We start from the raw sequence: 25769 nt of genomic DNA, 5'->3' as shown, positions 1-25769 counted from the left end.
GAAGTAGTGTAAAATGACAACTTTTGATTTGAAATCCTTTTTGGATAACCCTTCGTGGGAGGTTTTTGACAAATGTCGTAGAATTGATTTAATGACCTTGGCTGACCATTATTCAGTATCGATTCCGCAGAGTTTAGTTAAGGCGGAGGTTAAACAGCTAGTATTAAATGTATTGTTGGAAGAGCAGGTGCTTGTGTTACCGCTGCCTGAGTCTACTACCCCTGTAGGGGATGTTGCTGCTCCTGTAAGCCCATTGGTGTCTGATAATGAGGGAGAGGCTAAAACACCAGCCACATTATCCCGTTTTGATCCATTCCCCCCACTGTCAAATGGTGATGCCAGGAGGGATGTCCGTTTAGCACAGTTCCAACTGGAGGTGGAAGAGAGAGCCCAAATTAGGCAAGAGACTCTCCAGTTGGAGATGTGTAAAATTGAGGCAGAAAAAGAACGAGAACAACGGCATTTGGAGATGTGTAAAATTGAGGCAGACAGAGAACAAAGGCAGTTGGAGTTCAAAATGCGCCAGATGGAACTGGAGGCAGAGACAGCAAGGCTAGCCTTCGTTCCTACTGTGCCTGTTTGTGAGCCGTCCTCACCTGCTGTGTCCTCAAACACGTTTGACATTAGTAGGCAGATTGCCTTAGTACCTTTGTTCAGAGAGTCAGAGGTTGACTCCTATTTTTGTGTATTTGAGCGTATAGCCGTAGCATTGAAATGGCCTGAAGAGGTATGGTGTCTATTACTTCAGTGTAAATTAACTGGTAAAGCCCAAGAGGTTTTGTCAGCGCTACCTCTAGAGGACAGTTTGAATTATGAAGTGGTCAAAGCTACTGTTCTTCATGCCAATGAGCTTGTGCCTGAGGCATACCGACAGAGATTTAGGTCTCCTAGAAAGTCTTCTAGTAAGACTTATGTGGAATTTGCTAGAGACAAGGGAAATATGTTTGATAAATGGCATGCTGCTAGTAAGGTAACTGATTTCAACTCTCCTCGGGAGTTAATCTTGTTGGAAGAGTTTAAAAATGGCTTACCCGAACGCATTGTAGTTTACCTAAACGAACAGAAAGTATCCTCCCTGGCAGAAGCGTCTGTGTTGGCAGACGAGTTTGTGTTGACGCACAAGAGTGTGTTTTTGGCTCAAACTGAGAGTAGAGCCACTGAGTTTCCTACCTTTAGCCCTAGTCGGCCAGCAGTAGTATATCAAGCACGCCAGAAGAATGAGCGTCCCTGTTTCTATTGTCATAAAGTAGGACATATGATTAATGATTGCTTCCTGCTTAAAAGCAAACAAGGGATGCCTCTTCGTGCCAAGCCACCAACAGGTGTTGCTCTAATTCGTACGGTTGAGAGGTCTGCAACAAAACAGGTGCCTCAGGGTAACTGTAGTTTGAAAGTCTCAGTCCCCGACCGCAGTTTTAAGAACCATTCATTTTCGAGGGGTTTATGTCCCTAACGAATGACGAAGCGTCTCAGCGACCGGTTAAAATCCTTCGAGATACTGGTGCGGCGCAGTCGTTTATATTGTCTGATGTGTTGCCCTTATCTGACGATACATACTGTGGTTCCAGTGTGTTAGTGCAGGGTATTGAAATGGGTTTTGTCCCAGTGCCATTGCACTTTGTGAAAGTACACTCTGAGTTAATCAGTGGAATATTCAGAGTGGGGGTGCGTCCTATGATGCCAGTGAAAGGTGTGACCTTTATAATGGGTAACGATATTGCCGGAGGAAAGGTAGTACCCGTATTGGAAGTATTGGATAAAAGTGACCACTCTCTCTCGAATGAGTTGGCACAGAGTTATCCACATGTGTTCCCCGCTTGTGCTGTCACTCGTGCTCAGTTACGACAAGAGGGTGACGTGATAGATTTGTCAAACACTGTTCTGTTCAAAGAGGATGATCAAGAGGATGGATTGTGTGATACCTCTGAGAAGCTGATCACCTCTGACAAACAGCCCAGAAAAGAGTTTGGGCAGGCTACTGTTACCTATCTCGGTAAAGAGGTTGGCCATGGACAGGTGCGCCCTGTTGATGCCAAGGTCTTGGCTATAACTGCATTCCCTGCACCTACCACCAGACGAGAGCTACGCCGCTTTTTAGGGATGGTTGGCTACTACCGTAGCTTCTGTAAAAATTTCTCTGCGGTAGTTGCTCCATTGACCGATTTGCTTAGTCCGGCAAGACCATTTGTGTGGTCCCCTGATTGTAATCAGCGAAAGCACTCTTATGTAGTCCACCTGTACTTGCTGCTCCAGATTTTGATCAACCGTTCAAACTTGAGGTAGATGCTAGTGCCAGAGGTGCTGGTGCTGTTCTACTGCAGCAGGACAAGAGTGGAGTGGATCATTCCGTTTGTTATTTTTCCCGTAAATTTAATAAATGTCAAACAAACTATGTGACAATAGAACAAGAAGCTCTTGCTTTGTTGTTGGCTCTGCAATACTTTGAAGTATATATTGGTTCCAGTGCCCTACCCGTGATTGTATATACTGACCATAACCCCTTAGTTTTTCTCCACCGAATGTACAACCAGAACCAGCGCCTTATGCGTTGGGCGCTGATTGTACAAAATTATAATTTGGAGATCCGCCACAAAAAGGGTTCTGATAATGTGTTGGCAGATGATTTGACTCGTGTGAAAATGATTTCTGTATGTTTTGCAAGGTTGTTGCTTTGTTGTGAGTATTCATTGAAATACTGTAGTCGCAACCCCTAGGGTTGCTCTTTTAAGGGTGGGAGTGTTAACGGATACAGTTATCCTGTGTGTGTTTCTTTTCTCTCCTTCTCCCCTCACAGGTGAAAATCATCACTCCCCAATCAGTCAACAATCAATCATCAATCAGAAGACACACCTCCTCCTATTTCCTACCCTATCACAGTTCCTTCCCCATGGTTTAAAAACCCCATCATTTGTTTGCTCTAGAGCTCAATCTCTCTGTAAATGCCATGTATGTAGATCTTTGTGTTTCACTCTCTCTTTGTGTCTTAACCTCTCTTTTGTTTGAGCACCTCCAAATCACTTTGTCATCTCCTGTGAGTATTGTTTTTGGTTATGGTGTTTGTGTTTGATTGCTGGTGGGAAGACAAGTCGCCCATGGGCATACACTACCCGTAGGTGAACTTTGTTAAATACACTAGTTAGAACTGGGCGGACCACCCACTGTATTTTTGGTTAGTTAGTTAGCTGTTGTTAATGTAGGCTAGTCTAGCTTAGGGGTGTTTTTGTATATTTATTGTTTCTTTCCTTGGGTCCAGCTCAGCCCCTTTTCCTGCTCCCCCCCCCCCATTACCGTGTGTTTATCAATAAACCTGGAGCTTGACTGTAGATTTCTGTTGTCGTGGTTATTTCGTTCACACTTTTACTTTGTCACAATAATAATTTGCATGAGTTATGTTACGGGTCTCATTACCATCCCCCCTAGACTGTCGGGCCAAAAGGGATTCGTAACAGTGGGTCATCTAGGTGATTTAATGGTTTATGTTGGCCTGGTATGGTTCCCAATCAGAGAAAGCTCTTTATCGTTGTCTCTGATTGGGGATTATATTTAGGTAGCCATGTTCCCATTGGGCTTTGTGGGATCTTGTCTATGTTTAGTTGCCTGTCAGCGCTATTTGTATAGCTTCACGTTTCGTTTGTTAGTTGTTTTTGTTCGGTGTTCATTTAATAAAGGAAAATGTATGCCTACCACGCCGCACCTTGGTTCATTCCTTTCGACGAGCGTGACAGAAGATCCCACCAAAAACGGACCAAGCAGCGTGGCCAGGAGGAGTGGACATGGGAGGACATCCTGGATGGAGAAGGACCCTGGTCGCAGGCTGGAGATTATCGCCGTCCAAGGGAGCAGATGGAGGCAGCGAGAGAGGAACGGCGATGGTAGGGGGGGGGGGGGACATGGGGAGATTGGCGGAATCAGGGTTTAGACCTGAGGCAACTCCCTGTGCTTACCGTCGGGAGCGTGTGACCGGTCAGGCACCGTGTTATACGGTGATGCGCACTGTATCCCCAGTGCGTCTTCACTGCCCGGTGCGTTCTGTGCCAGCTTCCCGCATTTGCTGTGCTAGAGTGGGCATCCAGCCAGGACGGGTTGTGCCAGCTCTATGCTTTATACCTCCAGTGCGCCTCCACAGTCCAGTGCGTCCTGTGCCTCCTCCTCGCACTTGCCCTGAGGTGCATGTCATCAGCCGGCGTCACCTGTACTGGGCCCTTGCATCAGGCCTCCAGTGCGCCTCCACAGTCCAGTGCATCCTGTGCCTCCTCCACGCACTCGCCCTGAGGTGCGTGTCATCAGCCCGGCGCCACCTGTTCCCGGTCCCACGTATCAGGCCTCCAGTGCGCCTCCACAGTCCAGAGCTTCCGGCAACAGTTTCCAGTCCAGGGCTTCTGGCGACAGTTTCCAGTCTAGAGCTTCTGGCGACAGTTTCCAGTCCAGAGCTTCTGGCGACAGTTTCCAGTCCAGAGCTTCTGGCGACAGTTTCCAGTCCAGAGGCTTCTGGCGACAGTTTCCAGTCTGGAACCTCCAATGATGGTCCACAGTCCGGAACCTCCTGATACGGTCTACAGCCCGGATACTCCTGAGACGTTCTACAGTCCGGTTCCTCCAGAGACGGTAGGCGGTCCTGAGCCTCAAGCGAGGATCGACGGTCCAGAGCATCCAGCGACGGTCGGCGGTCCAGAGCTTCCAGTGATGGTCTGCAGTCCAGAGCCTTCAGCAGGGGTTCTCAGTCCGAGGATCGACGGTCCGGTTTCTCCAGCGACGATCCACGGTCCGGAGCCTCCGGCGGTGATCCACGGTCCGGTACCTCTGGCGAAGACCACGTATCTGCGAGCGGAGTGGGTACTTCGCCCCACACCGGAGCCGCCCCCAATAGTAGATGCTGACAGTAGGTACTGTCACGCCCAGACCATAGAAAGCTGTTTATTCTCTGTTGGTTGGGGCGTGATAGTGACTAGGGTGGGTCATCTAGGTGATTTAATGGTTTATGCTGGCCTGGTATGGTTCCCAATCAGAAACAGCTGTTTATCGTTGTCTCTGATTGGGGATCATATTTATATGTAGCCATGTTCCCATTGTGCTTTGTGGGATCTTGTCTATGTTTAGTTGCCTGTCAGCACTATTTCACGTTTCGTTTGTTCATTTTGTTGTTTTTGTTTGGTGTTCATTTAATAAAGGAAAATGTACGCCTACCACGCAGCACCTTGGTCCATTCCTTTCGAGGAGCGTGACACCAGAGGAACTCTAAAGATGAAACGGTTCTTGTAAGAATCTTTTTTACATTTCAACTTTCCAAATTGAACCCCTAATTATTTGTATTATTATTATTATTTAACCTTTAATTAACTGGGCAAGTCAGTTAAGAACAAGTTCTTATTTACAATGATGGCCTACTCTGGCCAAACCTGGACGACGCTGGGCCAATTGTGCGCCGCCCTATGGGACTACCAATCATGGCCGGTTGGGATACAGCCTGGATTCTTAGTGTGTTCTTCTGAAATAGATTTTCCTCATGTCATGTTTCTTTAGACCTGTCTAAAATAAATAATATAGTTATTGTGAAGGTGTAGGCTATATTACATGGATATATTAGACTTTTAAAAATATAGATGTTCCAAAGGTCTGCATCAGTGGCTTGTAGTCTTTGCGTGGAATCCAGGAAATGCTAAATGTATTGATGTTAATTAAGGATCATTTTCCATGAGACTGTCAGTCTGCATTACAATCACCGGCTAACAAAATATCATGACCGACACAGCCCTAGGTGACATCAATAAGGGATCATAGCTTTCACCTGGATTCACCTAGTCAGTCTGTCGTGGAAAAAAACAGGTATTCCTAATGTTTTGTACACAGTGTATATCATGTGTATATTATAAACAAACTTGAACTGAGAAGGGAAGGGGAGGGCAGCCAGAAAGGGAGGGGAAAAGAACAACAGATAGTGGTTAGATTGTGGAGGGAAGATGATGATTTAGGAGAGCCAGAAACAGACCTAGAGCTGTGGCGGTCATGATGTAGGAGGCCCAGACACAGACCTAGAGCTGTGGCGATCATGATATTTTGTCAGCTGGTTATTGTCATGTTGGTCTCAAGGTAAATAACCGTTAATTAACATAAACACGTTTATCAACTCCAGGCCTCCACTGTCTACAAGCCTCATACAAACCACTGTCTACAAGCCTCATACAAACCACTGTATACAAGCCTCATACAAACCACTGTCTACAAGCCTCATACAAACCACTGTATACAAGTCTCATACAAACCACTGTCTACAAGCCTCATACAAACCACTGTCTACAAGCCTCATACAAACCACTCTCTACAAGCCCCATACAAACCACTGTCTACAAGCCCCATACAAACCACTGTCTACAAGCCTCATACAAACCACTGTATACAAGTCTCATACAAACCACTGTCTACAAGCCTCATACAAACCACTGTCTACAAGTCTCATACAAACCACTGTCTACAAGCCTCATACAAACCACTGTCTACAAGCCTCATACAAACTGGTGATGAGCACCTTTGGAACATCTGCATTTAAAAAGTGTAAAGTTAATATTCACCATCACAATAAATCCATAATATATTTTAGGCAGGTCTAAAGACACATGATATGAAGAAAATGTATTTCAGGTGAACAGAATATGAGTCGACTACTGTATGTTATCTGGCTGTGCTCTATGCCGTGGGTTGTAGGCGTGTTCATTTAGCTGACTAGATATGCTTAAGTCCTGTGCCATTCTTTTATATTATATGATTTTATAGTAAGAAGAATATAATTGAATTTAGCTGAGTAAAATATAAAGCATGTATTTCTAATTCCGGAGCAGATGAAGTGTCTATGTTGAAACAGTTATTTGGCAACTTTAGTTGTGATTGATACAAACTTTAGTAAAGCCAATTCTGTGTAGATCCAGGACATCTACTGAGGCATTTCAACAGTGGTACAGCAACAGGTAGTCAGGGAGACATGCACTTAAACACATCCCCTACATTAATCTAGAAATATAACAGAATTTAATCTAACAATTAAATTCAGAGTCTATTCTCAAAATATTACCACTTTATTTACTTTATTATTATTCTTGCCACAGAGACAGCAACAGAATTATAGGATATGATGGAGAGAGACACCAGACAAGACACAAGACAGCAGCAGAATATTAGATATGAAGGGGAGAGACACCAGACAAGACACAGAGACAGCAACAGAAGAACAGGATATGATGGAGAGAGACACCAGACGAGACACAGAGACAGCAACAGTATAATATGATATGATGGAGAGAGACAGTTTGGCTCATTGGACAGGTCAGAGTCTATGTTTGAAGTTCTTGAGTGTTTTTTGGCAATACACTGGTGTTTTATTCATGAATTTAGCTGTTGAGTTTAGCTGCTTTCGCTGGGGAGAGAGGAGCTGCTACCATTGGGGATAGAGGAGCTGCTACCCCTGGGGAGAGAGGAACTGCTACCCCTGGGGAGAGAGGAGCTGCTACCCCCGGGGAGAGAGGAGCTGCTACCCCTGGGAAGAGAGCGGAGCTGCTACCCCTGGGGAGAGAGGAGCTGCTACCTCTGGTGAGAGAGGAGCTGCTACCCCTGGGGAGAGAGAGGAGCTGCTACCCCTGGGGAGAGAGAGGAGCTGCTACCCCTGGGGAGAGAGGAGCTGCTACCCCTGGTGAGAGAGGAGCTGAAACCAGGAGAGACTGCGATTCTGCTCTGGAGGAGCTTATCGATTGGTGATTGTTGGGGCACGTTTGGCAGGAGTTTCAGTGATGAAGATGCCAAGGCACATTGTAAGAGCTATAAAGAGAGAGGGAGTGGGAGAGAGAACAGGCAGAACCTGATATGTAAATGAGTAGAGGAAACAAAAGCAACTTTCAACGACCGAATGATCATTTCAGACTCTGGTTCTATTGAGAGAGAGATAAAAGGTAAGACAGCGATTGTTATGTGTATTCATATAATTGATGATATTGTTATGTGTATTCATATAGTTGATGATATTGTTATGTGTATTCATATAATTGATGATATTGTTATGTGTATTCATATAGTTGATGATATTGTTACGTGTATTCATATATTTGATGATATGTGTATTCATGTAGTTAATTATATTTATGATGGACAGTGTTGTAATTGTCCTTAAATGTTTGATAAATATTAGATGTGTTGGTTGAATTTGTTCTGTGCCCATCTGTGTGCTCCAGGGTGATCGCTCCTACACCATCTAGAATCTAAAAGGGTTATTTGGCTGTCCCCATAGGATAACCCATTGTAGAACCCTTTTTGGTACTAGGTAGAACCCTTTTGGGTTCCACACAGAACCCTTTCCACAGAGGGTCCTCCCTGGAAGCCATAAGGGTTCTACCTGGAACCCAAAATAATCTCCTATGGGGACAGCCAGAGGACCTGTTTGGAACCCTTTATTCTAAGAGTGTACTGTATCATAGGCATAGACTTTTCTTCTCATAACAGGCTTAAAACACAACAAGCAACAAACAAACATTTTCTCTTTATAATCTACTGTTTATGCTTTTCACTCAGTTGTGTGAAAGAGAGACAAATAAATATTGTGGAAAGCCTAACAACTTACACTTCCTCAAAACAGGTTGCGTGTATTCATTAGTGACGACCGTAGGAAAACGTTTGGCAAAGGAAACCATTTAGATCACGTTGATCAGTGTTTGGAGTTAATTGTTTATGCAACATTTTTTAAATGTTGCCTGCGGTGTAAACAAATGAATACAACCCAGGTTGTAGCCTACGACAGCTGCTGATGCCTGATTCTGAAACCTGAACGTAGCATGAATGGTATACTATGATGCAAGCAAGATATACTGGTTCTCTAAAGTTAGCCAGCTTCAGTTAGCTTCACATTCCAGCTCAGGCCTCATCCATCAGAAAATACAGAGCTCTAGTCTCAGCAGAATTGAAAATATCTTAATGACTTGACATGTTCTGGTTTTGAGCCTTTTTAAACCTGAAATACACAACACGTTTTAAATGTCCTGCATTGCAGTGGGGTGTTATCAAATTAAGATCCTACATGTGTACATAAGATTTTACATGGTGATATGGTGCTGCTAGTGATAGACAACATTTAGAGACAGAATAAAGACAGAAGAGTTTACACAAAGTTTCCATACAACATTATACACAACTAGATAGAGTGAGCATAGAGCTATAAGAGAATGAACAGAGGATACACAGATATAGAGTACAGTGGATATACAGTTGATAAACTGTACAGTGTTTATACAGTTGATATACAGTACAGTAGCTATACAGTTGATATACAGTACAGTAGCTATACAGTTGATATACAGTACAGTTGATATACAGTATAGTGGGTTGGCAGGGTAGCCTAGTGGTTAGAGCGGTGCACTAGCAACCAGAATGTTGCAAGTTCAAATCCCCGAGCTGACAAGGTACAAATCTGTCATTCTGCCCCTGAACAGGCAGTTAACCCACTGTTCCTAGGCTGTCATTGAAAATAAGAATTTGTTCTTAACTGACTTGCCTATAAAGGTAAAATAAAAATACAGTTGATATACAGTGGCTGATTTGGACATATAAATATACATGAACTCCATGTATATTTGTGTAAATATATTAAATATACATGATGAATGATGAAATATTGATGAATATGGTACATGATGAAATATTAGGTACGTACCTGATTGAGATATATTATTTTGTTGTTAGTGTAATTCAGTCTATGTGCCAGTTGGTGAGGGCCACAGCATAGTCCTTAGTCTCTATGGGCCAAATGGCCAGTTGGTGAGGGCCACAGCATAGTCCTTTAGTCTCTATGGACCAGTTGGACAGTTGGTGAGGGCCACAGCATAGTCATTTAGTCTCTATGGGCCAGATGGGCCAGTTGGTGAGGGCCGCATCATAGTTCTTTAGTCTCTATGGGCCAGATGGCCAGTTGGTGAGGGCCACAGTATAGTCCTTTAGAGTCTATGGGCCAGGTAGCCAGTTGGTGACGGCCACAGCATGGAGAAAGAAAAATATGATCACCCTGTTGCAGGAAAACTAAAATGTGTCGTGTATTTGAGAGTATTTAAGCTTTTAAAAAGGTTTCTGAAGATGATAAATTCCACTTTTCCATTAAAAAAATGTTAATTAATTATAAATCACATAATAATTCAAATGTACTGTTTCTGCAGGATTATTTTCCTGCTGTAGCAAACTTGCTCAAATTTAGATCCAACATCTGTAGCAATATACCTCTAATGTATATGGCTTTATCAGGATATATATACCTCTCTCAATGTATATGGCTCTATAAGGATTCACTTTTGACCGTTTGACATCTTTTATTTTCTGTTGTTTAGGCTGGTTGAATGAGTTGCCTATGAAAGCTACTTCATCTGCAATAAAACAGACGGCTGCACCAGTGACTGTAAGTTATGTGATTTCCTCATATTAAATTAAAAGTATGTTTGTAGCCTACGCAGTTACCAATTGGCTGTTGAAACTGTGGCACATATTTCTCGGTAACATTAGTAGGCGGATAAAAGTGCTGATACGTAGGAAAGATGGGCAAACTCTTGTTGGTCTTGGCTTTCTACAAACGATTATAAGGTTAGGTTGACGTCAGACATTCATTATTCAGAGTAGGTTTGAGCTATGATCACTTATCATGGTGATAAACCTGATGGTCTCTGTGAACTGATCTGAACAGGTTAAGACTGGTCATCTATGATATGTAGGCTATAGCTGAGGCTTTGACCTTGATCTGCATATCACTAACAAACCACGTAATAACCTAGTCTACTTTACATAATATATCTATATATCACTAACAACCCACTACTATACATTATAACCTAGTCTACTTTACATAATATAACATCTACATATCACTAACAAGCCACTACTATACATTATAACCTAGCCTACTTTACATAATATACAATCTCTTACTTTTTGCAAATAAACTTTGAATAGATTAATGATTTCCCCCTCACATCAATCATGTCTGTTTTAGCCCTTCTGTCTATATTCTCAGATATATTTAGAAAATAACAGATTGAAAGACAATAAATAGCCTACTTTTAATTAATACAAATAATTGTGAGACATGGCCTTGTGTTGCTGTACTGTCTATAACTACCTTAACAAACAGTAACTTACTATTATTATTGACAGTTACCATGGAGATGAAATGTCACAACTACATGTTCATGTGATTGCATTAAATCACCTGACTGGTTAGATATGTCTGTGTCACGCCCTGACCTGAGATATCTCTGTTTTCTTTATTATTTTGGTTAGGTCAGGGTGTGACTAGGGTGGGCATGTTAGTTTTGTATTGTCTAGGTTTTTTGTATGCCTAGGGTTATTGTAGATCTAGATGATTTGTATGTCTATGGTGGCCGAATATGGATCCCAATCAAAGGCAGCTGTTTATCGCTGTCTCTGATTGGGGAACAACCAACATGCTGGATCTCTGTTTAGTTGTCACTGTGTTAACCACAACCAACATGTTGGATCTCTGTTTAGTTGTCACTGTGTTAACCACAACCAACATGTTGGATCTCTGTTTAGTTGTCACTTTTTTAACCACAACCAACATGTTGGATCTCTGTTTAGTTGTCACTGTGTTAACCACAACCAACATGTTGGATCTCTGTTTAGTTGTCACTGTGTTAACCACAAACAACATGTTGGATCTCTGTTTAGTTGTCACTGTGTTAACCACAACCAACATGTTGGATCTCTGTTTAGTTGTCACTGTGTTAACCACAAACAACATGTTGGATCTCTGTTTAGTTGTCACTGTGTTAACCACAACCAACATGTTGGATCTCTGTTTAGTTGTCACTGTGTTAACCACAACCAACATGTTGGATCTCTGTTTAGTTGTCACTGTGTTAACCACAACCAACATGCTGGATCTCTGTTTAGTTGTCACTGTTGTCACCACAACCAACATGTTGGATCTCTGTTTAGTTGTCACTGTTTTAACCACAACCAACATGTTGGATCTCTGTTTAGTTGTCACTGTGTTAACCACAACCAACATGTTGGATCTCTCTTTAGTTGTCACTGTGTTAACCACAACCAACATGTTCAATCTCTGTTTAGTTGTCACTGTGTTAACCACAACCAACATGTTCAATCTCTGTTTAGTTGTCACTGTGTTAACCACAACCAACATGTTGGATCTCTGTTTAGTTGTCACTGTGTTTAACCACAACCAACATGTTGGATCTCTGTTTAGTTGTCACTGTGTTAACCACAAACAACATGTTGGATCTCTGTTTAGTTGTCACTGTGTTAACCACAACCAACATGCTGGATCTCTGTTTAGTTGTCACTGTTTTAACCACAACCAACATGTTGGATCTCTGTTTAGTTGTCACTGTGTTAACCACAACCAACATGCTGGATCTCTGTTTAGTTGTCACTGTGTTTAACCACAACCAACATGTTGGATCTCTGTTTAGTTGTCACTGTGTTAACCACAAACAACATGTTGGATCTCTGTTTAGTTGTCACTGTGTTAACCACAACCAACATGCTGGATCTCTGTTTAGTTGTCACTGTTTTAACCACAACCAACATGTTGGATCTCTGTTTAGTTGTCACTGTGTTAACCACAACCAACATGCTGGATCTCTGTTTAGTTGTCACTGTTTTAACCACAACCAACATGTTGGATCTCTGTTTAGTTGTCACTGTGTTAACCACAACCAACATGTTCAATCTCTGTTTAGTTGTCACTGTGTTAACCACAACCAACATGTTGGATCTCTGTTTAGTTGTCACTGTGTTTAACCACAACCAACATGTTGGATCTCTGTTTAGTTGTCACTGTGTTAACCACAACCAACATGCTGGATCTCTGTTTAGTTGTCACTGTTTTAACCACAACAAACATGTTGGATCTCTGTTTAGTTGTCACTGTGTTAACCACAACCAACATGCTGGATCTCTGTTTAGTTGTCACTGTTTTAACCACAACAAACATGTTGGATCTCTGTTTAGTTGTCACTGTTTTAACCACAACCAACATGCTGGATCTTTGTTTAGTTGTCACTGTTTTAACCACAACAAACATGTTGGATCTCTGTTTAGTTGTCACTGTTTCAACCACAACCAACATGTTGCATCTCTGTTTAGTTGTCACTGTGTTATCCACAACCAACATGTTGGATCTCTGTTTAGTTGTCACTGTGTTAACCACAACCAACATGCTGGATCTCTGTTTAGTTGTCACTGTGTTAACCACAACCAACATGTTGGATCTCTGTTTAGTTGTCACTGTGTTAACCACAACCAACATGTTGGATCTCTGTTTCGTTGTCACTGTGTTAACCACAACCAACATGCTGGATCTCTGTTTAGTTGTCACTGTGTTAACCACAACCAACATGTTGGATCTCTGTTTAGGGGTTAGTTCACCAAAATGAGTCTCTCTGGGGAGAGAGAAGGGGGACCTGCCTCTAAAATGAGTCTCTCTGAGGAGAGAGAGGAAGGACCTGCCTCTAAAATGAGTCTCTCTGGGGAACATGACACCAAATCTAAGTGGTGAGATGACACTTTTTGATATTATTATTATGAGTGTAACGGCTGATTTCTTCCTCTTCCTCTGAAGAGGTGTAGCAAGGATCGGACCAAGATGCGGCGTCGTAAGTGTCCATGTTTAAATAAGAAAAACTCAACATGAACACAAAAATAATAAATGTGAACAAACCGAAACAGTCACGTGTAGCACAAACACTGACACAGGAAACAATCACCCACAAACCAACAGTGAAAAACAGGCTACCAATGTATGATTCTCAATCAGAGACAACTAACTGCCTCTGATCGAGAACCATACTAGGCCGAACACAGAAATAGAAAGACATAGAAACACAAAACATAGACTGCCCACCTCAACTCACGCTCCGACCATACTAAAATAAAGACAAAACAAAGGAAATAAAGGTCAGAACGTGACAATGAGTTTATTTCCAAAATGTATCACCGTTGTTTTTTAATCAGAAATGGTTGCTATGGGTACCTTCAATATTACTGTTCTCAGACTTTTAACTAATAGATTTTAGATGGGTATATATTTTTTATTATTTAATTGCAAAACGCTTTTAATCCAATGTTTAGCTGGAATGGAATGTTAGTATCCTGTATATTTGACTGTGATATGTGGTTTTCTCACAGAGCTATTTTAAGATGAATGTAATTACTGCCTACTCTTAATTATTGCCAAAAAAATTCATATTTTTTTAACCATTTCTGATCGTTGTTACAAGCAGTATTTTGACAATATTACCGTTATATCAACACACTCTTCACACCCATTTAACAACTCTAAATAGCTTTGGCATAGTAGGCATCAAGTCCCTTCCCAATAATGTTACCTACAACGTTGCATACAATGTTCATTTTCATCAAACACATGTTACGCCCTCGATACCTTCAATTGTCCAATTCATAGCCATGCGCAATTTAGGATTATTTTTTAACAATGTGATGTAGGTAATTAAATAATCAAAAGAAAACGTGTTTATTATTGTCACGACTCCTACCGAGGGTGGCTCCCCTTCCTGTTCGGGTGGCGCTCGGCGGTCGTCGTCACCGGCCTACTAGCTGCCACTGATCCTTTCCCCCCCTTGTCTGTTGATTAGTTACACCTGTGTTTAGTTAGGTTAGTTGGTTGGGTTTTATTATCCAGTCGGCCCGCCTGCTGGTTGTGCGTGGATTATTTTCAGTGTACGATTGTACACGACTGTAAGTCACAGTTGTCCGTGTGTGTGTGTGTGTGTTTTGCTGAACTGTTTAGTTCCCCGTGTTTGGGGCATTTGTCTGGGTTGGCGTCGTTTTCACCGGTGTGGTGTATCGCTACCCTGAACTCTCTGCGCCTGACTTCTTCCTCCACCACACCCCGGGCATTACAATTATACACTCTTAGAAAAGAAGGTTCCTCATAGAACTAAAAAGGCTTCTATCACTTCCTTAATAATTGGAATCACAAAAAGTTTTATTGTGGGGTTCAGTGAAGAAGAACCTCTAGAGTTCTGATCAACGAAAGGTTAATGTTTTGAGGATGTGAAGCCAACAGCCTTCCAGTGGTCAGATCAATTCCACCTGTTTTTTTCCAGCTCCTGGCCCAGGATTCGATCCAGCCACCTTTTCAGCCACAGGTCCAACTCCTGCCACAGGTCCAACTCCTTAGCCCCTGGGCAAAAACCTGATTTAATCTTCAGAAAGGAGCATGAGTTAATCTGCCAAAATGAAGACGAAATACTATGCAGACTTACAAGTTAATTATATATAAAAACAATTTATTAAGATGAGTGACATTCTGACAAAGTAACAGCCCTGTAGACAAAGATGAGCTCTCCAGTAGGTACCAAAACTTTCAAAGGACATTTTCTCAAAAGTGAGGTTATAAATTCATCAATGTTCAAAGCAGAATAACTTTCCTATTGTTCCTCAACTGTATTGTATTATATACAATTTTCTAGCTCTGAGTATCTACCTTTTTCCAATGTAAAAAACACCATTTCACATTTTGCTACATAAGACTGAATTGAGTCGGCCGGTCACATTTGACTGTGTAAAACCTAGCAGCACTACTGATTGCTCTGAGAGTGAGGCAGATATATAGCATCAAGTGAAAGATTTTTAAACAAATATATGTCTGTCATTGAACAATCGCATGCCATGATTAGACAGTGAAAAAACACTGATCACTTTCATAATTTCTTTCAACAAAAAAAGCTAATTTACGAACATTTCTGATAAGTGATATATATCGTTTTGGAATAAAAGTCTTCTTATGTTTCCCCATCTTAGCTCAGAGTAGATGAGAGATGTAATGTTTGTCTCTGTTGTGTTGAAGCCCAATCAAGTGGGAGAGACCAGCTCCCCTGTACCCAGCTGTGTGTCCATGAAGAGTGACCAGTCTATGGGTAAACCTATAAACTTTCGAGAGGGAGACCTTTCTACTGAACAAAGGTAAGAAGAACTCATGGGTCATGGTCAGTGAGTTAAACAACACTGTCTCTTGTTATTTCTCCTCTCCCATTTTCCCATTTCTTTTTGTTGTTTTCATAATCCATAGGCTAAACCTTTTGTCCATTTTCATAGTCCTAAAACAATATTAAACAAACACAACATTCCCTCCGTGTGTGTGTGTGTGTGTACTCCCTGGATGAGGAGATGTAATCTCATGTTTTGTCCACAGAAACCAACAGGAGAGATCAGAGTCAGAGATTCTCGGTGGTCAGTCTTCCCAGAGTCATCAAACAGACCTGGCCTCCATATTGAGTGTATGTGGTCGTGTTATGTACATTTATTTTTGTTTACCTCAAGTAAAGATGATCTGTCAATCATTCTTTAATGTGTTGATGAGAAAGCATTTCTTCTATTGCTTAACTTATTGACTTGATTTATTTCAGTTGCTTGAAGAGAATATTATTACATTTGTGAAGAATGAGCTGAAGATGTTCAAGAGGATTCTTAGTCCAGAACTCCCAGAAGGCTTTGAGAGTCAGAAGCAGGAAAAGGAAGTGGTGGATGCTGAAGATGAGAAACAGGAGAGCAGTGCCAGAGAGGGGGCTCTGAAGATTACACTGCACGTCCTGAGGAAAATGAACCAGAAGGAGCTTGCTGACACTCTGGAGAACTGTAAGAGCTGTCTGACTCATGTTGAATGCTGTTTTATAACATGTAAAAGATGTAGCTAAAGTACAGCTAAAGTAGCTGTGGAACTCAATGATATTGTAGCAGCCTTAACACAACACCTAGTGACCTCATCAAGTAGCAGCAGGGATGTGTTGTGTTGATTAATTTAGAGGGAGAGAGAGAGACAACATTAATAACACCATCAATAATACCAATAATAATATAATCAGTCACACCAGTCTATAATGCATTATGACAACATTTACACATTTATACAGTCAGTTAAGAGAAGAAATGATTATCATTTAAAACTTTATAACAGTCCTACAATACTGTAGGCATTAAAACAGACGTAATATTAATATCCTCTGTGTTATTTCTAGATTCGGATGATCCTGCTGTGATTTGCCAACGTGAACTCAAATCTAATCTAAAGAAGAAGTTTCAATGTGTATTTGAGGGGATCACTAAACAAGGAAACCCAACACTTCTCAATGAGATCTACACAGAGCTCTACATCACAGAGGGTGGAACAGGAGAGGTCAATAATGAACATGAGCTGAGACAGATTGAGACAACAACCAGGAAACAAGCAAGACCAGAGACTGCAATCAAATGTAACGACATCTTCACACCCTTAACTGGACAAGACAAACGTATCAGAACTGTGCTGACAAAGGGAGTTGCTGGCATTGGAAAAACAGTCTCTGTGCAGAAGTTCATTCTGGACTGGGCTGAAGGAAAAGCAAATCAGGATGTCCAATTTGTATTTTCATTCCCTTTAAGGGAGCTGAATTTGATGAAAGGGGACAAACACAGTTTCATTGAGCTTCTCAATCACTTCTCAATGGAAACCAAACAATCAAGAATCTCCAACTACGAAAAGTACAAAGTTATTTTCATCTTTGATGGTCTGGATGAGTGCCGACTGCCCCTAGACTTCCAGAAGAACAAGATATGTTGTGACGTCACAGAGTCAACCTCAGTGGATGTTCTGCTGACAAATCTCATCAAGGGAAATCTGCTTCCCTCTGCTCTCATCTGGATAACTACCCGACCTGCAGCAACCAATAAGATCCCTTCAGGGTGTGTTCACCAGGTGACAGAGGTTCGAGGTTTCAGTGACCCACAGAAGGAGGAGTACTTCAGGAAAAGATTCAGTGATGAGGACCTGGCCAGAAGAATCATCTCCCACATAAAGACATCACGGAGCCTCCACATCATGTGCCACATTCCCGTCTTCTGTTGGATTTCTGCAACAGTCCTTGAACACATGCTGAAACACAAGAGAGAAGAGATGCCCAAGACTCTGACAGAGATGTACACACACCTTGTGGAGTTTCATACCAAACAGAAGAATGAAAAGTATATTGGGAAAGAAGAGACAGGTCCACACTGGAATAAAGAGAGCATTCTGTCACTGGGAAAACTGGCTTTTCAACAGCTTGTGAATGGAAATCTGATTTTCTATGAAGAAGACCTGAAAGAGGCTGGCATTGATGTCAATGAAGCCTCAGTGTACTCAGGATTGTGCACACAGATCTTTAAAGAGGAATGTGGGCTGTACCAGGACATGGTGCACTGCTTTGTTCATCTGAGCATTCAGGAGTTTCTGGCTGCTGTATATGTGTTCCTCTCATTCATCAACAACAATGAGAATCTAATGGACAAACTGCAAACAAAAGACGAGCATGAAGTCACTGTCTACAAGAGTGCTGTGGATAAAGCCTTACAAAGTGAGACAGGAAACCTGGACCTGTTCCTCCGCTTCCTTCTGGGCCTCTCACTGGAGTCCAATCAGAAGCACTTGTGAGGTCTACTGACAGAGACAAGAAGCAGCTCACAGAGCCATGAAGAAACAGTCAAGTACATCAAGAAGATGATCAGGAAGAATCTCTCTCCAGAGAGGAGCATCAATCTGTTCCACTGTCTGAATGAACTGAATGACCATTCTCTAGTGGAGGAGATCCAAAGCTACCTGAGCTCAGGAAGTCTCTCTAGAGCCAACCTGCCACCCGCACAGTGGTCAGCTATGGTCTTTGTGTTGCTGACTTCAGAAAAGGAGCTGGCTGTGTTTGACCTGAAGAAATACTCCAGATCAGAGGAAGGTCTTCTGAGGCTGCTGCCAGTGGTCAAAGCCTCCAAGGCTGTTCTGTAAGTAAATAAAATTACATCTAAGAACTAATCATCAGGAAGAAATATTCAGTTTCTAGAAAAATATGTATTATAATATGTATATCATATTATATTGAAAAACATATTGAATAATACATGCATTGATGTATAACATTATGACCATACAATTCTAGGAGACGGAAGATGAATTTACAGTGCCTTGCGAAAGTATTCGGCCCCCTTGAACTTTGCGACATTTTGCCACATTTCAGGCTTCAAACATAAAGATATAAAACTGTATTTTTTTGTGAAGAATCAACAACAAGTGGGACACAATCATGAAGTGGAACGACATGTATTGAATATTTCAAACTTTTTTAACAAATCAAAAACTGAAAAATTGGGCGTGCAAAATTATTCAGCCCCCTTAAGTTAATACTTTGTAGCGCCACCTTTTGCTGCGATTACAGCTGTAAGTCGCTTGGGGTATGTCTCTATCAGTTTTGCACATCGAGAGACTGAAATGTTTTCCCATTCCTCCTTGCAAAACAGCTCGAGCTCAGTGAGGTTGGATGGAGAGCATTTGTGAACAGCAGTTTTCAGTTCTTTCCACAGATTCTCGATTGGATTCAGGTCTGGACTTTTACTTGGCCATTCTAACACCTGGATATGTTTATTTTTGAAACATTTCATTGTAGATTTTGCTTTATGTTTTGGATCATTGTCTTGTTGGAAGACAAATCTCCGTCCCAGTCTCAGGTCTTTTGCAGACTCCATCAGGTTTTCTTCCAGAATGGTCCTGTATTTGGCTCCATCCATCTTCCCATCAATTTTAACCATCTTCCCTGTCCCTGCTGAAGAAAAGCAGGCCCACACTATGATGCTGCCACCACCATGTTTGACAGTGGGGATGGTGTGTTCAGGGTGATGAGCTGTGTTGCTTTTACGCCAAACATAACGTTTTGCATTGTTGCCAAAAAGTTCAATTTTGGTTTCATCTGACCAGAGCACCTTCTTCCACATGTTTGGTGTGTCTCCCAGGTGGCTTGTGGCAAACTTTAAACGACACTTTTTATGGATATCTTTAAGAAATGGCTTTCTTCTTGCCACTCTTCCATAAAGGCCAGATTTGTGCAATATACGCCTGATTGTTGTCCTATGGACAGAGTCTCCCACCTCAGCTGTAGATCTCTGCAGTTCATCCAGAGTGATCATGGGCCTCTTGGCTGCATCTCTGATCAGTCTTCTCCTTGTATGAGCTGAAAGTTTAGAGGGACGGCCAGGTCTTGGTAGATTTGCAGTGGTCTGATACTCCTTCCATTTCAATATTATCGCTTGCACAGTGCTCCTTGGGATGTTTAAAGCTTGGGAAATCTTTTAGTATCCAAATCCGGCTTTAAACTTCTTCACAACAGTATCTCGGACCTGCCTGGTGTGTTCCTTGTTCTTCATGATGCTCTCTGCGCTTTTAACGGACCTCTGAGACTATCACAGTGCAGGTGCATTTATACGGAGACTTGATTACACACAGGTGGATTGTATTTATCATCATTAGTCATTTAGGTCAACATTGGATCATTCAGAGATCCTCACTGAACTTCTGGAGAGAGTTTGCTGCACTGAAAGTAAAGGGGCTGAATAATTTTGCATGCCCAATTTTTCAGTTTTTGATTTGTTAAAAAAGTTTGAAATATCCAATAAATGTCGTTCCACTTCATGATTGTGTCCCACTTGTTGTTGATTCTTCACAAAAAAATACAGTTTTATATCTTTATGTTTGAAGCCTGAAATGTGGCAAAAGGTTGCAAAGTTCAAGGGGGCCGAATACTTTCGCAAGGCACTGTATATGTTGTTTTAGAGAATAATCCAAATGCATCTGCCATTGTCCTTCTACACTACTCGTTAAATTAACCGTGTGTTTGTGAAGTCATGATGATCTCTTCGTCAGGCTGTCAGGCTGTGGAGTCACCGAGGAAGGCTGTGCTTCTCTGGTCTCAGCTCTAGAGTCAAACCCCTCACACCTGAGAGAGCTGGACCTGAGTAACAATGACCTGAAGGATTCAGGAGTGGAGCTACTCATTATGTGGGGAATCCCCACTGTAAACTGGAGACTCTGAGGTCAGTATTCCTGTAGTTGGTCAACAAGTGATAACTGTTCACCAGATCCACATATGTTTACCAGACACACATAGTCCTCACCATTTGTGTTTGGACAGTGAAGCTTACAGTTTTACATTTGGTGCTATGCTGCAGCATTTTGAACTGTGTGTTTGTGTCCTGTGTGTGTGTGTCCAGTGTTTGTGTGTGTCCCCAGTGTTTGTGTGTGTGTGTCCAGTGTGTCTGTGTGTGTCCAGTCCACTCAATGAACACACACACACACTAGGGATGGGCGATTTTGCCAAAATATTATATCACAGTATTTAAAAGAAATTGGACAATATTACTGTATTTTTGGTTTTTGACTAATAAAAGTAATACAATGAGTAGTGAGTGATCCCAGGGTGCTTTATGAGTAGTGAGTAGTGATCCCAGGGTGCTTTATGACTAGTGAGTAGTGATCCCAGGGTGCTTTATGAGTACTGAGTAGTGATCCCAGGGTGCTTTATGAGTAGTGAGTGATCCCAGGGTGCTTTATGGGTAGTGAGTGATCCCAGGGTGGCAACACATACATTATAAGTGATTGCAATGAGTCTTTCTCCATTCTGATTGGTTTATACTGTTCAATTCATCTTCAACCAAAACAAATGTCAGCACTTTCATCATTTCTGCATTTCCCCTCAATTTGCAGTGGTGGAAATAGTACCCAGTTGTCATACTTGAGTAAAAGTGAAGATATGTTAATAGAACATTTCTCAAGTAAAAGTGAAAGTCACCCAGTAAAATACTACTTGAATAAAAGTCTAAAAGTATTTGGTTTTAAATATACTTAAGTATCAAAAGTGCAGCGGCAGATAGTCTAGTGGTTAGAGCGTTGGGCCAGTAACTGAAATCAGTGAATTGGTGTTCACATTAGTATGACATTATGACCATACAGGTCTAGGAGACGGAAGATGAATCTATATGTTGTTTGAGAGAATAAACCAAATGCATCTGACATTGTCCTTCTACACTACTCGTTAAATTAACAGTGTGTTTATGAAATCATGATGATCTCTTTGTCAGGCTGTCAGGCTGTGGAGTCACAGAGGAAGGCTGTGCTTCTTTGGTCTCTGCTCTGAGGTCAAACCCCTCACACCTGAGAGAGCTGGATCTGAGTAACAATGACCTGAATGATTCAGGAGTGAAGCTGCTCTCTGCTGGACTGGGGAATCTCCACTGTAAACTGGAGTCTCTGAGGTCAGTATTCCTGTAGTTGGTCAACAAGTGATAACTGTTCACCAGATCCACATATGTTTACCAGGCACACATAGTCCACACCATATGTGTTTGGACAGTGAAGCTTACAGTTTTACATTTGGTGCTATGCTGCAGCATTTTGAACAGTGTGTTTGTGTCCTGTGTGTGTGTGTCCAGTGTTTGTGTGTGTGTGTCCAGTGTGTCTGTGTGTGTCCAGTCCACTCAATGAACACACACACACACACACTAGGGATGGGAGATTTGGCCAAAATATTATATCACAGTATTTAAAAATAATTGGACAATATTACTGTATTTTTGTTTTTTGACTAATAAAAGCTTTACATTTGGCGCTATGCTGCAGCATTTTGAACTATGTGTGTGTTCAGTGAGTGTGTGTGTTTGTGTCCAGTGTGTATGTGTGTCAAATCAAATCAAATGTATTTATATAGCCCTTCGTACATCAGCTGATATCTCAAAGTGCTGTACGGAAACCCAGCCTAAAACCCAAAACAGCAAGCAATGCAGGTGTAAAAGCACGGTGGCTAGGAAAAACTCCCTAGAAAGGCCAAACCTAGGAAGAAACCTAGAGAGGAACCAGGCTATGTGGGGTGGCCAGTCCTCTTCTGGCTGTGCCGGGTGGAGATTATAACAGAACATGGCGAAGATGTTCAAATGTTCATAAATGACCAGCATGGTCCAATAATAATAAGGCAGAACAGTTGAAACTGGAGCAGCAGCACGGCCAGGTGGACTGGGGACAGCAAGGAGTCATCATGTCAGGTAGTCCTGAGGCATAGTCCTAGGGCTCAGGTCCTCCGAGAGAGAGAAAGAAAGAGAGAAAGAGAGAATTAGAGAGAGCACACTTAAATTCACACAGGACACCGAATAGGACAGGAGAAGTACTCCAGATATAACAAACTGACCCTAGCCCCCCAACACATAAACTGCTGCAGCATAAATACTGGAGGCTGAGACAGGAGGGGTCAGGAGACACTGTGGCCCCATCCGAGGACACCCCCGGACAGGGCCAAACAGGAAGGATATAACCCCAATGTCCAATGTGTGTGTCCAGTGTGTGTGTCGTGTGGGTATGCCCTGTGTTTGTGCGTGTGTTCTCTGTGTGTGTGTGTGTGTGTCGAGTGTATGTCCAGTGTGTGTGCAAGTGTATCACTCAATGAACACACACACGCACACTAGGGTTGGGCGATATGGCCAAAATACTATATCACAGTATTTTTTAAAAAATGACATAATGGTATTTTTAGTTTTTGAATAGTTAAAGTTATATATTTGCTTGATGAGTAGTGAGTGATCCCAGGGTGGCAACACATACAGTTGAAGTTGGAAGTTTACAAACACTTAGGTTGGAGTCATTAAAAATCGTTTTTCAACCACTCCACAAATTTCTTGTTAACAAACTATAGTTTTGGCAAGTCAGTTAGGACATCTACTTTGAGCATGACACAAGTCATTTATCCAACAATTGTTTACAGACAGATTATTTCATTTTTAATTCCCTGTGTCAAAATTCCAGTGGGTCAGAAGTTTACATACAGTAAGTTGACTGTGCCTTTAAACAGCTTGGAAAATTCCAGAAATGATGTCATGGCTTTAGAAGCTTCTGATAGGCTAATTGACATAATTTGAGTCAATTGGAGGTGTACCTATGGATGCATTTCAAGGCCTACCTTCAAACTCAGTGCCTATTTGCTTTACATTATGGGAAAATAAAAATAAATCAACCAAGACCTCAGAATTTTTTTTTAGACTTCCACAAGTCTGTTTCATCCTTGGGAGCAATTTCCAAACACCTGAAGGTACCACGTTCATCTGTACAAACAATATTACAGAAGTATGAACACCATGGGATCACGCAGTCGTCATACCGCTCAGGAACAAGATGCAATCTGTCTCCTAGAGATGAACGTACTTTGGTGCGAAAAGTGCAAATCAATTACAGAGCAAAAGCAAAGGACCTTGTGAAGATGCTGGAAGAAACAGGTACAAAAGTATCTATATCCACAGAAAAACGAGTCCTATATCGACATAACCTGAAAGGCCGCTCAGCAATGAAGAAGCCACTGCTCCACAACTGCCATAAAAACTCCAGATTATGGTTTGCACTGAACATGGGGACAAAGATCGTACTTTTTGGAGAAATATCCTCTGGTCTGATAGAACTGTTTGGCCATAATGCCCATAGTTAAATGGACAATGACCCAAAGCATACTTCCAAAGTTGTGGCAAAATGGCTTAAGGACAACAAAGTCAAGGTATTGGAGTGGCCATCACAAAGCCCTGTCCTCAATCCTATAGAAAAATTGTGGGCAGAACTGAAAAAGCGTGTGCGAGCAAGGACACCTACAAACCTGACTCAGTTACACCAGCTCTGTCCGGAGGAATGGGCCAAAATTCACAACTGCCATAAAAACGCCAGATTACGGTTTGCACTGCACATGGGGACAAAGATCATACTTTTTGGAGAAATATCCTCTGGTCTGAAAGAACTGTTTGACCATAATGCCCATAGTTATGTTTGGAAGAGAAAGTGGGAGGCTTGCAAGCCGAAGAACAGCATCTAAACCATGAAGCACAGGGGTGACAGCGTCATGTTTTGGGGGTGCTTTGCTGCAAGAGGGACTGGTGCACTTCACAATATAGATGGCATGATGAGGCAGGAAAATTATTGGGATATATTGAAGCAACATCTCAAGACATCAGTCAGGAAGGTAAAACTAAGTCGCAAATGGGTCTTCCAAATGGACAATGACCCAAAGCATACTTCCAAAGTTGTGGCAAAATGGCTTAAGGACAACAAAGTCAAGGTATTGGAGTGGCCGTCACAAAGCCCTGTCCTCCATCCTATAGAAAAATTGTGGGCAGAACTGAAAAAGCGTGTGCGAGCAAGGACACCTACAAACCTGACTCAGTTACACCAGCTCTGTCCGGAGGAAGGGGCCAAAATTCACCCTTATTGTGGGAAGCTTGTGGAAGGCTACTTGAGATGTTTGACCCAAGTTAAACAATTTAAAGGCAATGCTACCAAAAACTAATTGAGTGTATGTAAACTTCTGACCCACTGGGAATTAAATAAAAGCTGATATACATCTTTCTCTCTAGTATTAATCATTACATTTCACATTCTTAAATTAAAGTGCTGATCCTAACTGACCTAAGACAGGGAATGTTTACTCTGATTAAATGTCAACAATTGTGAAAAACATATAAATGTATTTGGCTAAGGTGCAAGTAAACTTCTGACTTCAACTCTACATTCTAATTGATTTCAATGACTCTTTCTCTATTCTGATTGGTTCATACTTTTCAATTCAACTTCAACCAATACAAATGTCAGCACTTTTATCATTTCTGTGGAAAAAGTACCCAGTTGTCATACTTGAGTAAAAGTAAAGATACGTTAATAGAAAATTACTCAAGTAAAAGTGGAAATCACCCAGTAAAATACTACTTGAGTAAAAGTATTTGGTTTTAAATATACTTAAGTATAAAAAGTGTGGCGGTAGATAGTCTGGTGGTTAGACCCTTGGGCCAGTCACTGAAAGGTTGCTGGATCGAATCCCCTAGCTAAGAAGGTAGAAATCTGTAGTTCTGCCCCTGAACAAGGCAGTCAACCCACTGTTCCCAGTAGGATGTCATTGTAA

The 25769-nt window shown here is 41.8% G+C and overlaps 1 protein-coding gene across 1 annotated transcript; it reads left to right on the top strand.

Moving 5' to 3' along the window:
• Positions 1-13431: 13431 nt before the first annotated feature.
• LOC116352977 (NLR family CARD domain-containing protein 3-like) lies at positions 13432-18651 on the top strand. The gene is made up of 5 exons (XM_031797870.1): positions 13432-13551; positions 15869-15984; positions 16214-16298; positions 16428-16656; positions 17037-18651. The coding sequence occupies exons 2-5, from the start codon at positions 15917-15919 to the stop codon at positions 18464-18466; spliced, it is 1812 nt and encodes a 603-aa protein (XP_031653730.1). The 5' UTR covers positions 13432-13551; positions 15869-15916; the 3' UTR covers positions 18467-18651.
• Positions 18652-25769: the final 7118 nt, after the last annotated feature.

The sequence above is a fragment of the Oncorhynchus kisutch genome, linkage group LG19 (genome assembly GCF_002021735.2).
Source record: "Oncorhynchus kisutch isolate 150728-3 linkage group LG19, Okis_V2, whole genome shotgun sequence".
NCBI lineage: Eukaryota > Metazoa > Chordata > Actinopteri > Salmoniformes > Salmonidae > Oncorhynchus > Oncorhynchus kisutch.
The sequence above is the reverse complement of the archived record's forward strand: the minus strand, read 5'-3'. Positions and strand labels throughout refer to the sequence as shown.